At 34.6% G+C, this 19,465-nt stretch overlaps 1 protein-coding gene across 1 annotated transcript in view; it reads right to left on the bottom strand.

Annotated features, from left to right (window-relative positions):
* LOC115445479 overlaps positions 1 to 14,187 on the bottom strand; it is a 146,763-nt gene extending 132,576 nt beyond the window's left edge. Inside the window, exon 1 of the mRNA XM_037438317.1 lies at positions 13,837 to 14,187. Coding sequence (XP_037294214.1) covers positions 13,837 to 14,184 — 348 coding nt within the window. The 5' untranslated portion in view covers positions 14,185 to 14,187. The remainder of the gene's footprint in view (positions 1 to 13,836) is intronic.
* Positions 14,188 to 19,465: the final 5,278 nt, after the last annotated feature.

Genomic DNA, 19,465 nt, shown 5'->3' with positions numbered 1-19,465 from the left:
TAAGCCAACACAAACACATAGAAACAAAGGTGAACTTGAAACAATTGAATTCGACCGCTAAACGCGGCTTGCCAGATATTCGTTAAGCCAGCGCGGGTCGGCTCGCCACGAACACTGCTGCTAATAACGTCAATTGAAACTTTTCTTGTTTCGTTCAGTTGCCGCCGGCCGCAACAAAGTTTCACCCGCATTTGCCTCCAACAGGCTCGCATTACATATGTTGGTGAAACAATCATCTATTTTACTGTTACTTTGGTGCCGTAACAATTAGAAATAGACGTTCCGAAAAGCTGTTGTTAGGCTCCGTTTGTCTTTATGGTATAAGCAGGTGTTATCATTTCTTATGTTTAATATTAGACAGATAATTAAAACTAGTTTTATTTATTGCGGTTTTTCATATTTTAATTTTCTCACAATGTTTCGAAGACTTTGCAGTCTTCACGGTCTCGGATGATAGAAACTCGTCCGACTCAAATCCGAAAACTAGTTTTATTTCATGGCATTCTGATATACTTCGGGTACCACCTCAATATCTATTTGTATTAAGCCAGCTTTTCTCAAGCATTTTCGGTTCGTATGACATTGTGTATAACTGCGCATTATGAGGTTTACCATCTTATCTCAGTGGAAGGAGTATGGTCCTATCCCACGCAGTTTTTAGTTCTGATTCCACCTCCATGGTCCTCTTGAAATACCATGTTGTGTTTTATTGACTAGGAAATCGTCACTCATACGAGTCGAGCGGCTTATTTCTTTAGTCATTTACTTGTAAAACGAGCATACTATAACCTAATTTCTTGTAAGAATCATTGTTATATATAAAGCATTTTTCAAATGTACGTAACGAAATAGTTTTTATGTAATATTGTTTCGAAAATATCATCTTACTGAAGCAGGTTTAATCTAGATTCAACACTCTATAGTGTTACAACCTGTATAGTTTGTTCTCCACCATTGTCTAATAACACATTAAATACAAGCTTTAGGATGTAAACTTTAGGAAACTATTACACTTGATCAAACCCTCGTTTTAGTATTCCGGACACGTTTTACTCAACCGAGCATTGTAACTATTGAGTATGCAAAATCTTTTGTAACTCGAAAACGTGCTACATTTAAATTATTCCCAACCAACTACATAAATTGAGTCTTTTGAACTACCTAAATATATTTCTTTGTCTAGGTAATGATAATCATTGCTGTATTGACGTTCGTATAAAAGAAGGCTAATAGTTTATTGATAGTTATGATAACTACACACGCTCACACCTTTAGCCCCAAAGGGATAGTCAGAGGCGGAGTGCATTTACTTTCCGCCAACTTTTTTCAAAATTACTCTTTGCTACAAACTTTTTAGTTATAACTAGAAATATAACAAAAAAGAAGTCAGTCAAGCCGCTCAAGTCGTTCTCAAGTAATGCTCTTACATATTACATACACGTGGTAACTGATTTGTAATTATATTGAAAAAAAATTGGACTAAAACCTAACTATAATACATACTGCAATTTAGTGGTAAAAAATAAGAAATCTCTGCTATGTATTAAGACAAATCGCACGCAAGATACTTCGCTTAATTATCAATTCACCGACCGTGACAACAACATAAAAAACTGTAATACCTCATATTTAACGTCCTTTTTATAGCAACAATTAGCGAAATGTCCGCATAAAGAAAAATAAAGTTCCAACTTCATCATAAGCAATACTAAAAATGACATAAAGGCTATCACCGTACTCCTCGCTGCTTGTAAAGTGAAATATGGTGTGTCGTGCAATAACTGCATGGCAGATGAGTTGCGAGCACTGGACTGAGTTGTGAGCAAACGAATCTAGTTGGAAGGAAAGAAGACATGTGAAAGATTGCATATTACTGTCGTTTGCAAGGAATTTAAATTGCTGACAATGTTAGTAGGAAATGTGTCGTAAGTGATCACATTATTCTGCTACTACATTACAGACGTTAAGGATATTTTGCTGGTAGGATATATTTTATATCAGCCCGGATAGCGACTACGGTACACGAGGTGTTAAAACCCGCCATATTGGCGCACGTAAGTGTCTTGTTCCGGGATCAGCCTGTGTATATCCAGTTCTAACAGGTCGGGTAAATTGTGTCGACTGCCGAGGGGTATTCATCTCTCGTCAGTCGACATTCTATTGGAACCCAAACCACTTACCATCAGGTACAGTAGGGTCACTTTGTTGTACACGTATAAATCAAAATAGGAATTGGAATTCTATTTGTATCGGAGTAGCATGTTGTCCGGTAGTTTCCTAAGCTGACGGAGCGCAAAAAATAAAACAAAAATTTCACGCCACTTGGTTTAGGAGGCAGACGTAGAAGTCGATCCCTTCATGGTATAAAGAAGCCTTTAAAAAAATATAAGGGTGTATTTTAATATTTGAGCACCAATTATTTTAGGATTAACAGATTACACAAAATTTAAGAATTAAAGCACTAATGAAAGTAGTATCGTTATTGTAAAAACAGGAAACAAAGGTTTTTGTAAAGGATTTGTAATGAATCAAAATACAAAATATCTCTAATCTCTGATTAATTAGAAGACTAGTTTAGCAAGTGATTCGTCTAATGGTTAATGTCGTAAGCAATAGCAATACCACCTGGAAATTTGAATAAGAAAAGTTCGCTCGTCATCTTGAGATATAAATGTTAAAATCATAATGCGTAGGAATAAAGTCCTTGCGCACTGATGATAAGCGGAGAGAGCCAAGTTGGGTGTGGAACGGTGGGCCGGGAAGAAAGTCCGCAAGGTCGAAACCCGAGGACACACACCTCCGACTTTTCTTAAATTATGGATGTATTATTTGTGAATTATCGTTGGCTTTAACGGTGAAGGGAAAAATCATGAGTAAATCTGCATACCTGAGAAATTCCCTACAAGAATTTTGAGGGTGTGTGAAGTCTACCAATCCGCATTAGGCCAGCGTGGTGGACTAAGGCCTAATCCCTCTTAGTAGTAGAGAAGGCCCGTGGCCAGCAAGTAGTAGAACATATGTAATACAAGGCTAATATTAAACATATTATACACTGATGCTTGAATACAGAAATAAATTTCACCTATCCAATCGGACTCTTGCATAAACACTTATCTAGCTTCATTGCGCTGGTTTTCAAGCCAGTAAAACTAAACGATACTGGTCTTCATAAATGCTGCACTTTACAATGTTGAAACAAATATGTTTACGTTCCAGGGATATTTACAGGATCACAGCCATATCTAGTGCTGAGAACATGGGTCATTTAACATGAATACAGCTTTGTTATGGGTGTTATGTGACCGTAGCATATATCCGACCAGTATATATGGTTATATTTGTACAAGAACAATAAAATATAACGGCACATGATATAAATGTAGATTTTGGTAAACTAACAACTGTAGATACTTGAGATTTGTAACTGAATTTCTTCTTATCCTATTCTCTACATAATTATAATAAAAATATTCTAACATTTATGGATGTTATATCTGAGATATAGTTTATTATTATCATTTATAATTTTTATTGAAACTAAGGAATATTTTTTGAAAATAGATTTGTGTCAAAATAAATGCAATATAGCGGAATTCATAGAGTGACCATTACACATTCAATCTGGTTTCAATGCAATACGCGATCTAGATATGATTAATGTCACATTAAACTTATAATATCGATACCAGCAATCAACATTACGCCAACTCGTTAATGTCAACTTTACGACAATCTTATCACGAGAAAAATAAGAGAACTTGTAATCACTAGAGCGTTTTTAATTATTAATTTGTGAAATACAAAATTTCTTCAATTCAAATTAAAAATGAAATTTTTTGAGCTTATACATAATAAAATATTTATTATATTACATTAATAAAAAATTGCCAAAATTGATTAAGCGTAGTTGTTAATTTCTGGTAACAGAAATTAACAACTACACAACTACGCTGACAGAACTACGCTGTCAGAAAATTATTGATAAAATCAAAATAGTAGATGAACTATGTTATTAATATTATATATATTTTACATATTTATTTATTTATTTGAACAGCCAACAAAACATACACCTTACATAGTTTGTTTTTTAACAATTCCATAAGTAATTGCTGCAGTGCTGTTTTAATTACAGGCTGTCACAGCATGAACATATTAAATCCATAACAAGAAACAATTGGCTGCACCATAAATGCAGTATATTCTAAATATAAGACTGAATATAAAACTAAATTTAGGTTACAACAAGCGAGTAAATTATTTTCTTTTTGAATATAGAAAGCGAGTCATTAAATATGTCAATACAATCAGATTTTTCTACAATTCGGTTATATAATCTGGATAGGCGAGGGACAGGCGAGTGACTACCAATTTATATAATATATAATTTTTAATAAAACTAATTTTGTAATAAGACCCACGACAAAAAAAGAAGGTGTACTGTAGGCAAGTAGGCTAAGATTTGGGTCTTCACAAAACAGGCTTGCATAGTATGAAGACCATAGGATATAGTTCAAATGTAAAAATCGTTTTGTTAACCTCGAAAAATATAAATAAATAAATAAAAGCTGACGAAAGGCTGCCAATAATCGCTTAAATGAAATAGGTACTATAAAGCCCGTAATTTAAGACTGCTGGCTTTTGATAGCCAAGAGTCTGGGTTCGAGGCTCATTACACAGCTAAACCGAGAACAAAATACTAAACAACGTGCCTTAAGTTTTTAATATAAGACTACTTGAGAACGCTTAGAAGTTTGATACCGGAGTGTGTTTGAATACTTTTAATTAGTTGACTTTGTTGCTTGATCTGGTATAGTGTCGTGTTTACTATAAGTTGCGACGGGTAATATTGTTTTACAAGAGCTCTGTTTTTTGTAGTTTTAGGTTGACAAATGAGTACGTAACATTACGATTTTTATTTTTCAGTAGGTTGAAGTATTGCCCCATATTCGCCAGATAGATAATTTATACTGTTAGAATAAAAAAAGTAAGAGTATTTGTGACACTTTCTTGCTATAAAAACACTGACCCCCTTATTCATAGACGTTTTTTGTCTAACGACCGAGTAAGGCTGTGATAACAAGTCTGTTTCTCAGTGCTGACTGCATGGCAGTCTTCGCAGTGCGTAGACGTAGGGCCGTTGTGATTGGCTAATATTGAAATACAACAATAATAACCAATCACAACGGCCCTATGTCTATTTCTCAGTGCCGTTGGGCATTGAGAAACAGGCTTGTTATCACAGCTTTACTCCGTCCTAAGATAAAAAACGTTTATGAATAAGGGGGTGAGCGTTTAACAGACTGACCTAATCGATGATGTCTTTGTCCTCTCCCAACAACCGCCCTGAGCCGAGGTCCGTACCCAACTCGGGTGTGCCCTCAGCTTGGTCGTTTAAATGTAACGGGCTGGAGCGGCTAAAGCGTTCACTCGGAAGACCGGTGCAGCTGAATAAGCCGACTCGCGTCAGGCTATGAGCAGTAGTCATTAAAAAAAAAAGACAGACTGAGGCAGTTGGTCATGGACAGTCGTAGCGATCGGTTGGTTGGTGTATTATTGGCGAAAGTATTTCTGTAACCAGTGATGGTTCTTTTTTTTTATCAACTACTTCTGTTTCTAATAATACTAATATAAAGCTGAAGAGTTTGTTTGTTTGAACGCGGTAATCGCAGGAATTATTAATGTGATTTTGATTTTTTTTCATTAATAGTAATTTATATTACTCCTGAGTGCTATAGGCTACTTTATATCCCGGGAAAAAGTAAAGCGGGACTTTTATCGCAGAGAAACTTCTTCACGCGGGCGGAGTTGTGAGCAAAAACTAGTTTCAACCGGGCCGGCATAATTTTGTTAACTGGCGAGAGGTAATCATTTCTCGTTAGTCGTTACGCTAAGCAGACCCAACTTTATTTACTCCTTCATTAGTTGATACTTTAACTGAACCCGGTTACATTTACCATCAGGGGCATATGAGTCAATTCTCTGAATGCTTATAAAAAAGCCAAATATTGGAAAATATAGAAGCCAATACGGTCATATATTTTATCTTAAGAAGAATTTCGCATTAACCCCCGTCCATAATATATCTACGTATGAATTATATGGAGCAGTTACTAAAAGCAATTGCGATTCATGTCACGTCTTCCAAATACCGTGGCCTGTATTCCAATTTACAGGACAAAATATCCAGTAGTCCAATAACTCAATGTCTTTTAAAAGTTGGGTTGGAATCTTACTAACATCATATCTTATCTTACCTTATTCTTGTTAATATTATAAATGCGATAGTTTGTAACAGTGTTTGGATGTTTGTTACAATTAAACGCAGAAACCACTGAACGGATTTGGATTAAATTTGACGCACAGGTAGACCATATCCCGGATTACCATATAGGCTACTATTTATTTGGTAATTCGTTTCAATGGGAACTAATGGACTTCCTTAATTAGTTTTTTTTTTTAATTTATAGCGCTATCGTCTTTTAGGGATTACTGTAGCAGGAACAGGTTGTAACGTGGGCGAAGCCGCGAGCAACACCTAGTTTCTTGAATTAATACATAATTTAAAAATATTATATGAACAATGAACAGAACTATCTCTTCTAATTAATGTTTCTATAGCTGCTTTTGTGGTACACAGGATATGCACCCAGCAAGGCCAAGTCCTGGATTAATATGGGCTAGTTTAATTTGGAAAAGTTGTCATAGGATACTTCTTTAGGAAGGACTACTACATTATTTACATGGGCTTGGAGAGCGGAAAGTAAGACCCAATAATATTCTCTTTGTTTTATGCCGGCGCAGCTAAGTGATACCACTGCACCTAGTCCAATCTGCTAAGTTGGGAGTTCAATAGATGTTGACTACTGAGAGATGATTAGCACTGTTTAGTTGACACAATTATGCCGGCCTGTTGGAACCATACACAGGGTGATCCCGGAATGCAACACCTTTATGTGGTTCACTATTCTTTAGAGATTAATCTTAAACTGTAGCTTTACTACGATTGTTGTGGACCCTTTTTGATACGTATGGTAGGCAGCAACGATGAAATATATTTAATAACCAGCATTTTTATTGAGATTTCGTAATGCTTATGAAATTCTTCCTCCATCGCGTGATAACTGACCCGAAATTTCTTATATTAGATACCACGAAAAATATGTGCAATGACTTCATTGAATTGTTAGGAATTCTTAAATTAAAAGCGAGAATGTTTTATAAAACTGGTTTTATAAGGTTTTATTTGTTTTATAAGTCTGGTCGCTCTACTGTTGCGTTATAAAACACATTCTAGCCATTGTAATATTAAAACATCTCAGGCTGACAAGCCCATTGCGCAATGCGATTATTTTACCATATTTCGAAGTTCTAGGCTATGATGATATTCTATATTTTAACCGACTTCAAAAAAAGGAGTAGGTTCTCAATTCGACTGTATTTTTTATGTCCGTTATCTTAGAACTTTGACTGGGTGAACCGTTTATTTAAAAGGTGGTGGTTTCCGTGTGGTCCCATATATTTCATTGTTGTTGGACCCTTGACTTGGGCGATACATCAGAAAATTCTTAAAATAATATCGTCAACTATGATGTCCTCAACGTATATTAATTTTAAGTATACAAAAAAGCGCAAATTAATACATTTAACAAAAAATTATACCTCCTTTAAAAAAATAAATTATCATTACCTATATTATCATCATCAGCCCTGTATTATATACTGTCCTACTGCTGGGCACGGGCCTCCTCTACTACTGAGAGGGATTAGGCCTTAGTCCACTACGCTGGCCTAGTGCGGATCGGTAGACTTCACACACCCTCAAAATTCCTATAGAAAACTTCTCAAGTATGTAGGTTTCCTCACGATGTTTTCCTTCACCGTTAAAGCAAGCGATAATTCACAAAGAATACACACATAATTTTTTAGAAAAGTCAGAGGTGTGTACCGTTGGCATTTGAACCTGCGGACATTCGTCTCCGCGGTCCGTTCCACACCCAACTAGGCTATCGCCGCTTTTTACCTATATACTGATTACCAATTCTGGAGTCGGTGGCTAATTAAAATTGTTAGTTAAGCTTGAAAAATACATGAACAAATGTACGATAGTGTGGATGGGTAGATTTCATATGGGACAAGCGAGCTTCGGATCGTAATAAATTTGTATAAAAACAATTTGAACAAATTACAGCACAAATATTTCAATGAGATGAAACGCTGCGAAAGTGAATAGCAAAATTGACATCCAATTTGATTGACGTTCAAAATCCAATCCATCGAAATTGATGGCAATAAACTAATACATTTAACGTGTACTGCTGCGCTGCAGTTTCTACCCACAGCAAATATTTGATTTGGGCTCAAACGTTTTACGCGCCAGTGTTTTTCAATGGTCTTGCATGAAACCCGGATCTCTGTTTCATACTAAGTTGTTCTTTTGCTTGATTTGTCGATGTGTTTGAATGCAGAAATAGAGAGGTTTTAGATTAATTATGGATGATCTATTTTAGAAAAGTATTTGAAAGTAATCGGAGTAGTAAATTACTTTGAAAATATTAGTCGTCGTAAAACTGGACGAATGAGAATCTAGTATTGATAAAATAAACTTAATTTGATCACAATGAAAGAGATTTAATAAGAAGGTTTTGGAAATTAACTTTGTTTTTTACAATTTAAAAATAAAGATTCAAAATCGATGATTATAACAAATTCATTTGAGTAGACGATCTGACTTAAATAATCGTCTTGGTCTAATATTCCTGGTTCATGCACACGAAACTTCATTTTTTATACCCCTTTTTTTCATTTCGCATTTTTATATTTAAGATGTATTACTCAATATCATAGTAATTTCCGAAACTATTACTAACACAAAATTTCACCTGTAAAATAACTTAATATCTTAGCATAGTAAGGCATTATTTACCGTATCGTAACTTGTCAGGAAGTTATTTATTAATTTATTCTACGCGAGAGTATGGCGAAATAAATTGTCGAAGTTTAAATTAATAGTCGACTGAATTTCGACGCCAGATATTAAATGATATATTTTGTAAGTTACAATTCACACATCTCCATATATATTACATTAATCATTTTTTTTTTATACTATAATATGTTCAATGTCTTTTTATAAATATAATTTCATCGTAATTGTATTATAATACTATTAGGATATAAATATTTTTGTGAGGGTATTTGTGATACCTTTTGCTATAAAAACACAGAGCGTTTGACAGACCTGGGCAGTCGTCAGTCAACAGCGAACAGTTGTTCATTACCAGTCGTACTGGTTGTTCGGTTTGTGCAATATTTGTGAAAGTATATCTGTACTCAGTGATATTTCTCTTGATTTTAATAAAAATCGCTTCAGTTTCTAACAATACAGTCTCACTGCTGGACACGGGGCTCTTACTACGGAGAGGGATTAGATCAGAATATTTCTTTGTCTCAATTTTTTTATAGAGAACTACTCAGGTATACAGGATTCCTCATGGTGTTTTCGTTCGCCGTTAAAGCAAGCAATAATTCACAAAGAATACACAAATAACTTTAGAACAGTTGGAGATGCGTGTCTGTGAATTTGAACCTGTGGAAATTCGTTACGGCAGTACGTTCCACTTGCAACTAGGCTAGCGCTGCTCCAATATTTTTAGGTATGGAATAAATCAACTCATATCCAAAACGGGTGAGCAGTTTAGATGACATTTTCACTAATAGCTGATTATGTAATTCTCTCTGCGATACGTGAAGTAAGAACAAGAATAAATGTGAATAGAAGGCAATAAAAAAAGCTTGTGTACAACATCTCATTATGAAATGCAAAATGATAATTATAATTTTATTATTTTCTAACAAGAAAGGGCGGTATAACCGCAGTAGGACATAAAAATATTAGCTGCGACGCTCACAGTGTCGTTATTGCTGTGATGTAGGTTTGTGCACACTGAATGTTATAATTATAGCTTTGTTAATAAATAAACTGCTACTGTGGTGTAAATAATTTGAATATTATTAACTTAGTCTTATTTTTATTGTAGATTCAGCAAAATTAACTAAAGTACTCACTCTTCTGTTCCTCGCCTTACCAGATTATATTATAATAGATTAGATTACAGAATTATAGAAAAATCTGACTGTATCGACATATTTAATGACTTGCTTCCTATCTTAAAAAAGAAAATATTGAACTCGCTTGTTGAAACCTAAATCTAATTTTATATTCAGTCTTATATTTAGAATATACTGCACTTATGGTGCAGCCAATTGTTCATTGTTATGTAATATTATGGTCATGCGGTGACACCTTGTAAGTAAAACAGCATTGCAGCAATTACTAATTGTTACATTTAACAAATAAATATGTATGGCGTATGTTTTGTCGGTTGTACAAATAAAATAAATAAATAAACAAGTTAGATTATAATGTAGATTTAAGAAATAATATGTATATCTGTAACAATCCGGTTCCAACAGGCCGGCATAATTGTGTCGACTGCCGAGGTGTAATCATCTCTCGTCAGTCGACGTTCTATTGAACCCCACTTTACTTACCATCAGGTGTACAGGGGCTACTTTGCTGTGAAGAAAAAAAAAATTGGTTGGCAAGAGAGGTCGATTTTCCCGCAAAAGGATTTGCTTAAAGTAAGGCTGATTTTTATAAAAGCTATTTCTGTCTGAGTATAATTATTGTATATTTTGCTAGGAAAGTTCTTTTTATTTACAAATTTTATCTGATTAAGACGACTTCAATGGGTGTTTGTTGAAAGCTTTCGGTTATCTTGTCAGTAAATAACTTTATAGAAAGTAGTTTTAGTAACAAAAAAATTGGGCTAACGAATTGTGTAGAATAAGACTTATCTTAAGAAAAACGAGTGAAATGTCTGCCACAAAAGTAGTTTTACAAACTCAAACCTTAAAACCCTTTTACACATTACCTTCAACCGAAATATACTTTTTTGTATCGAAAATAAACTTTTTGAAGGTTATTTTAGTGAAGATAAACCGATTGTTGATACGGTCACAAAAGTTTTAAGACGATTTAGAATTTAGAATTTATTTAGGTTACTATCACTAGTCCCAATGTAAACAAATCTAACAATTTATTTCTGAATTATTTCTATCGTATTTACTATAATCCTGTGACATATCCTGTAATTCCATAGTATTATTAAATTCATAGAATTGATTCCATAGTAGGTAATAATTGTTAGCACCGCATAGCCCTAAGTGAACCGTTCCTTATATTTCTCTTCGTCCGCTTTCTACGAGGAACATCCCCTTGCAGGAAATAACCACTGCTCCTTGCATTTCTCAATTATATCTGTAATGGGCTTGCTTTCCTGTTTGTTGTGTATGTAATAAAGAATAAATGCTGTCTAGAAAAATTAATATCAATGTTTGTGATTTAAAAAAATGAATTAGTTTTTAGTTTTCATTTCAATATTAAGACTTTGTAGGTACAGGGTCTTGAGAATATGATGTAACTGAAATAATTAAACAAATGTTCATATACTAAGGCTGACTTGTACAACCTCTCACTAAATGTGATTAACGCTAAATTTTAATTATAGTGGTGTCTTCTTCAACTCATAACAAATGACTGTGACAGCACGAAGTTTTGAATATATTTAGCGCTAAACATGTTTAGAAAGTCGTTGTGCAAGCCAGCTTTAATGATGTCAAAATCAAAGAAAATATTTTTTTTCCGATACCTTTCATAATATATTATATAATCACATTATTTATGTAAAGAAGGAAGTAGGTTCAAAAATCCATTGATTAAAAGGAATAACACCTCACCTCAAACCCTCACCCGCCATCGTCAAACTCCGCAACATCGCGAAACGAAATTGACTCCATTTTGTAAATGTACAAAAAGCGAAACATATTTCCTCATTGTAGCCGGTAGTCGTTGACTCGCTCGTTACACTGAATAATTACTTTAATGTGCCATATTATTAACCTCTTTTTGCTCCAAACTCCGTGGCTCGCCGCCATTTTTTCTTGTCATAATAAAAATCTATGGCTGTTTGTCTTTACCTGTATTAGCTTTTGCGAAACTGTTAGGGGTATAAAAGCGTTCTTTTGTTATGATTAGCTTTAGTTATTGTTTACTTATTTTGTGACGATTTTGTTGTGTAAGTTTGTTTTATGTTTATAATTATAGTTTGTACATTTCAATGACATTAGATGTGCGTAGAGAATAATTACGGAAGACGGACCGTTTATTTATATTGTTACGTTATAAAGTTAAAATTGGTAATTCCTCTTCTATAGTTATGTGTCCAATCCGCGGTTGTAGCTACAGTTAGTGTAATTATTGGTTAAAATATATTTTCACCTGCGTTGTATTATACGCCTCGTCAGCAAAAATGTGCAGTTGAGACTGTACAATAATATTCCGTAGATATGAAATTTAATATGGGTGTATCATAAAAGGCAATGTTCTCTATAAGGTCAAGTATTAAAAAATAGTAATTGCCATGACAATGATGGCAAATATGGGGACCTTTGACTCTTACCAATATGGCTATTGGCTATCGATGCTGACCTTCGAATAGAACGCCCGTAATTGCAAAAAGACGGATAGCACCTTGTAAAGTAGATGGATAATTTAATGATTATTGTCACACGATTAGATTCTCATTGTACCGCCCCACTAACTATAACATAGTGCTCTGTGTAGTTTGCGAATAAACGGCTTTAATCCTAGACGCTCGAGTATTATTTTTACCCACACGAATACAGTTCACATTTAATATAATTAAATGTTCTCATGTACCTTGACTTATCATAAGTGCAACTATGTTCGCCTACGTGATGAATAAAGCATTTTATTTTATTTTTTATTTTATAGACGGAATAAGGCTCCCAGACCTTAAATAAGTCATGAGTAGGTACTTGTTAAGGTGGCCTCTCATGTTCTTTCCACGTAATTATTAATGGTTTCCATTGTTAATAACCTCCCTCACCCTGATTAACTGATTACAATTAATTAACAATGTAATCAGTGTTTTAATTAGACGTTGTTGTCTTTTGTTCCTAATGTTAAGTAAGTAAGACAAATTACTAATTAAATGTCTTTTGTTATTAATGCAAGTAAGTAAGAAAAGTTGCAAATTAAAAATGTTTATTGATGCCATATACAAATATTATTAATGTAAGATAGAGATACTCAGTTTCGTCAGTCTTAAAATACAACCTAACCAGCCGAAAAGAAAGAAGTTGTATCGCGTCATATTTCTACAATATTATTATTTTTAGTATAACCTAACCTTTTGAAAAACAACTAAAGATGTATCAAAGTCTTCAGAACATTTTTTTCCATAGATTCATTTACTTTTAAATCTTCTCTTGAAAGGCAATGATGTCTAAGCGACAAATATACCGAAAAATAGTTATATGAATATTTGGATTAGCTAGATTTTCTGCGTCGGTTGGTCTAGGTTTTGTATCTCCAGGACGCTCATTAGACTAACTAATGATATTTAGATTGACATTGAAATACAATTATTTTTCCGAATTTTATCGCGGTTCTGTATAATAATTTTCTTCCAACGTTTTGAAGTATTTGTAGCCTTCACAGTTTCCAGTCCCTCCTGTGACCATGGAGGCTGCAAAGTTTTCAAAACGTCAGAAGAAAATAATGATATAAAAACGCGATAGGATTCGGAAAAATAGTTTTATAACAAGTAGACTATCTTTTATACAATAGTCTAATTATTATGGATTTTCTAATTAAAATCAAAACTATAAATCGTTCTACTTATATAATATAAAGTTTATGGTTTCACTTAAGTACATATAATTGCCTCTAAGCGTAAAAATGCATACCTGAAGCCATTTGATTCTGGTAATATTCTCTTCCGTGACGGTCAGCGCCCGTCTCTCCTCCAACTTATACGATTCATCGTAATAAGTATACTCGGTAAACGTCAACCCACTAGTGGTGTACTGTTGCGTGAAATATATCGATATAGTGCCGTTCGCGATGTCGTGCTCGATAATCCATCGACATTTTATAGGCACGGGGAACGCGTTGGGAAAATTTGGTGTTTGTATGACTCCCACGGGTCCCTTTAGCCGGCCGCCGCATATTTGTGGACCCTGGTGCTCCCTGTCACCCTCCTGGGAGTATACATCGGCAGCGATGGTGATGAGGGTGATGAAGAGACGGTGCATGGTAAACCTGCAACAAAAATGGTTTATGAATTATATTGCAATGCAACGTGTAAATATTAAATATCCTCATTTTGAGCAACTGCCCCGGTGGCGTAAATGTATTGCGTGCGAAAAGTGGGTGCTTTGGTAGCAGTCCTGCGCGTACTTTCGGAGATGCGTGTGTTTATGTGTTTGTTATCTTAAGCATCAGAGGAAAAGTTTGGTATATTTAATCAATTTTGTACTGTGCTATCATTATGACGCCGACCAAAGTATCTTACTGTAAAAATGACACATTTTATAGAGATGTTTCGATGTTTAAAATAAAAGCAGGAACTGTCGAATGGATTTAAATGATATTTGGTACACAGATAGAGTATGCCTTAGGTTAATATACGGCGTAATTTTGACATTGCGTCACTAAATTAAACCACATAATTATATTCTTGAAATAACTTTATAATAAGTTACCTGAAACGTAGAAGTAAAATAAAATAATGTAAGTTTCGAACAAAATCAATGTCAGTAAAAAAAAAATCAATGTCAGTAAAAGTAATTATTCGTCACAGGGGCAACATACTTTCAGTCTGAAACACACTATAGTCGTACTACAATATTTAAAAAAATAAAACCAGGTTTTTGGAGAAAATATTCATTCATGAATAATTTTTGGCACAATGTCATCAAAGGTATGTATAGAATGTGTTTTCATTTATTAACGCAATGTTGAACAGCAAACATTATAATATATTAACAATTGATCAGCTAATCTGAACTGATCAGTAATTCTAGTAATCTAGACTGGCGTATATTGTTTATTTACGTTTATACGAATTGCAAAGACTTCGAACGTGAAGAGAAAATTATAATATAATGAACCGCTATAAAATGAGAAAACTAGTTTTATTTCAATAAACTTAGCTAAAACGGAGAAAGGAAGATTTGGACATTCCATACCGTCATGAAACTCTTTAACCATAAAAAATATAAACAAAATAATTTTCCCATTGTTATTAAATTCAGAGCCACAGATCAGTGAGGCAATAACAAAACACATATCTAAAATACATACATAACATCACGCATTTCATCCCCGAAGGGGTATGCAGAGGCGCAACTAGGGCACCCACTTTTCGCCAAGTATGTTCCGTCCCATGATATGATAGGGGGCGAGCCTATCGCCATATCGGGCACAAATTCCAGACTCCGGGCTGATACTGAGCAGAAAAACCCAAATATCACTTTGCCCTACCCGGGATTCGAACCCAGGACCTCAGAGCGCTATTGTACCGGACGTGCAATACAACTACGCCACCGAGGCAGTCATATATATACATATCTAAAATGTCGGTGTTAATGTCAAGGAAAGTCCTTCGCAATATCAAACCAATTGATGTACTCAATAAAAGCTATCAATTCCGATCCGCAGGTTATTGGAACGAGTTTGGAAAAAATGAAGTCATTTATTTGATGTTCTAAACATTATTTCTGTCAACTGACTAATGACAGTTCATTTGTCGTTCTGTTTATTCTAACTGCTGTTTTGTATCTAGGTTTTTTGTACATCTTTGTTGAATTCGAGGTATTATTTTCGTAAACGGAACGACTTTTTTTTTTTACTAGCATGGCAAAGTGCATCTAAGTGTAAGTGGAGTGGGGTCCAATAGAATGTCGATTGACGAGAGATGATTAACCCTCGTCAGTCGACACAATTATGCCGGCCTGCTTGAATCATATATACACAGGCTCATCCCAAAACGAGACACACTCATGTGGGCTACAATGGCGAGTTTTAACACCTTGTGTACAATGGTCGCTATCCGGATAGATATAAAATATAGCCTACCACCAGCAGATTATACATAGCTTATCCCTAATAGTATAGATAGAGTTGTACAGCCTGACTAGAAAAACAAAGAACCGGCTTAGGGTGCTCCACGCTTGCTTTTTTGTATAAAAGTTAACGTTGTCTGTATATAAAATAAGTTTCATATTTAAATGCCGAAGTTTTTTATTTTCCCGGTCAGGTAATTCGTATACCATCGTACACTAAGCTTATACCGGGCATAAATGAAGGGCCTTGATTTCTCGACCTCAACTGACTTCAATCCACAAAGTGATGGTTTTGAATAAAATGTAAAAGTTTTAAAAACAAATTCTTTAAACCTCGTGAATTGGGTACATGGTCGGTGGATTCGGCCAATTCCGGTAGAATTTTTACTAAAAGTTTTACCTGAAAGGATAGTACGTAGAGGTGAGCTCTGGTAAGCGAATTTGTACGGTTAGTTAAACATGCATTTTTCTGCATTGAATGCGTGGTTTTATTGTATTTTTTTGACTTAACATTGTAAGGTATTTTTTGACTCATATTATAATTTTTTTATATACATTTAAGTTAATGAGAATTTGTGTTGTGTACTCAGTTAAAATAGATTGTTTCACCTTTATATAGGGTCAATGTGACATTAGGTTACTAATTGAAACTACATATTTATCTTTATCCCGCCAAGCAGCAGTGTGTAGTCACCATTGTGTTCCGGTTTGAATCACAGGTAACTATTTCTATTGGACATAATATCTCATGTCTTAGGATGGCGACCGCAGTGGAATACCAAACAATACTTCGCAATTCCAGGTGTTTGTAACATTGTTACTTTAATTGTTTAAAGTATTTATTCTTCTTAATCTTTCCCCCATTACTGAGGACCGTGACTCCTTCTGCCTTTTAAAATCTATTTTCCATTGATACGATCCATCGCCTGATGACGGACGGTACTGATGGAGATCTCCAGCTGTTCGGAGATCTGGTCTCACCATCTCTTCGGGTTTCGACGCCTGGGTCTATTGCCCACGGCCTTTCCTGTCACAACCAGTTTCTCTATGTAGTTTAATGTATATCTTCCATGAAATAAACAAATTTACTACATTGTACAATGTACCGCGAACAACGATAATGGAGTTTTATAAAAAAAAAAACCTTAAACAGCATAATTAAATATCGTATAAAATTCTAATCCATTTCCTTCTCGTGAAAGCGACACCCAAACACGCCAGACATTCAATTACGAATTCGAGGAATAAATATCCGACAAAATAAAGTCGAAATTAAATAGAATTAATTTTCTCACGTTAAATTCTTTGTTTTCTATACTTTTATATAAATCGAAGAGTTTGTTTGTTTGAACGCGTTACTCTAGGAACTACTGGTTTGAATTGAAAAAATCCTTTAATGCTTGCCCACTTATCGAGGAGGGCTATAGGCTATATAACATCACGCTATGATCAATAGAAGCGGGGCAATGAAAAAAAAATCAAAAATGGGGATTTTTTTTCTTGTAACAGCTTTCCTTACGTGTGTTGTATGTAGAAATTCTGTAACATTTTCTAAAAAAAATTATTATATAACATACTCTCCCGCCCCACCTGTCTGTTTGTCTGAAAGCGTTAAACTCAAAAATTAACCAACAGATGAAATTGGTTTTGGAGGTAGTCTGAGATCCTGAAGAGTTGCGGCGGTTAAGGCCTGCCCGCAGATAGGTAGGAAAGGGGACAATTAAAAACCCAGGGTTATTACGTGGAACGAGCTTTATTTTTACAATATACAGTTGTAACGACAACGTCGCACATAGTATCACGCAGATGCTTGGATGAGTGTTAACTCATATACGTCACGTACCACATTAGTATATAAGCACTATTTTTACATAGAATAAATCAGACCAAATACCAGCTCGTGTCTCATTTCATTTTGCCATAAATTAATGGCAAACAGTAATAATAAAATATACAGTATATTTGGTAACGTTACAAAGTACCTAGACTATTTTCTATCCCAGAAAAATATATAGTGGGACATTTATCCAGGAAATCTCTTTCACACAGGTGGAGCCGCGAGCAAAAGCTAGTGTAAATATATTTTGATAAAATTTTCAATTTTCGTCGTATCCTGCCCTTGTGATACTTATATTAACAAATAAAAGGCTTCAAGCGGCGGGTTCACAGAATACAGGAATGCAGTAGTTACCTCCGTTATGTGAGTTCGCATGTTGGTACACTGCTGCTTGGCGACGGAAAACATTCACAGGTGTCTCACAAAATAATAAAATAAAATAATATCAGACCTTTAATATATATTGTCCCACTGCTGGGAACGGGCCTCCTTTACTACTGAGAGGGATTGGGCCTTAGGATTGGTAGACTTCACACACCTTCAAAATTCCTATAGAGAATTTCTCATGTACATAGGTTTCCTCACGATGTTTTCCTTCACCGTTAAAGCAAGCGATAATTCACAAAGAATACACAAATATTTTTTAGAAAAGTTAGAGGTGTGTGCCCTTGTGATTTGTATCTGCGGACATTAGTGTCGGCAGTTTGTTCCACACCCAACTAGGCTATCGCCGCTATATGGTCTATAGCAGCTATACTCTAAGTGTGTTCCGCGGAACCCTAGGGTTCCGTGATACCTCTGTCGGGGTTCCGCAAGAATTTAGAAAAAAAAAAATCAAAACATCTCTCTCAATAATAATTAGTAACTGTGACATTGTACTTTTATTATGCTGATTAATAAAAAATACACTTATAAAAACAATTGTTTTATTGTAGGGTTCCATCAAGTATTTTGCTTCCCAAAAGGGTTCCGTCATTTAAAAAGTTTGAGAACCACTGGTCTATAGTATTGCCAAACTTTATGCAAATATGCTCAGCTATTTCTCCGTTTACTTCTAACAAACATTCAAATATTTTCACAAACAGTCGTATTTATTATATTAGTAAAAAGTAAGATAAGATAAAAACTTGTGAATGCCAACGATTTTATAAAAATATAATATACTTCGACATTATCCTCAGATATGAAGAACACAATTTATTTTCCAATAAATCCAATTGGGATTAAAAAATTGTTTCAATTGAGTTTTTTGTCGATGTTAGCAAACTGCTATTGAAAATCACTAGACGGTGGAACCTGTTTGAATTTAAAGGATAATTGCGTCTATCCGTTGTATGGTATAGTCAATTGTTACATTGATTTAGAGAATATTTTTGAAAGACTATGTGGCAGACAAAGTAATATAGTTAAAAAACGTCTAACAGAAGCCCGTTTCCAAACATAAAAGGCTGGAGAATTTAAATAAATGAATGTTGATAAAATAGTATTTTATTGGATGACTAAAGGTCACCTTAAAGATCGTAAAACTCGTGATAGTGGTCTTCACCAATGAACACTAGTTAAATTGTGGCCACGGTTGACGACGTTATTTGGAGTGCATTGTACTAAAAATCGGGACTAAAACTAATTAAC

The sequence above is a fragment of the Manduca sexta genome, chromosome 13 (genome assembly GCF_014839805.1).
Source record: "Manduca sexta isolate Smith_Timp_Sample1 chromosome 13, JHU_Msex_v1.0, whole genome shotgun sequence".
In the NCBI taxonomy this organism is placed as follows: domain Eukaryota; kingdom Metazoa; phylum Arthropoda; class Insecta; order Lepidoptera; family Sphingidae; genus Manduca; species Manduca sexta.
The sequence above is the reverse complement of the archived record's forward strand: the minus strand, read 5'-3'. Positions and strand labels throughout refer to the sequence as shown.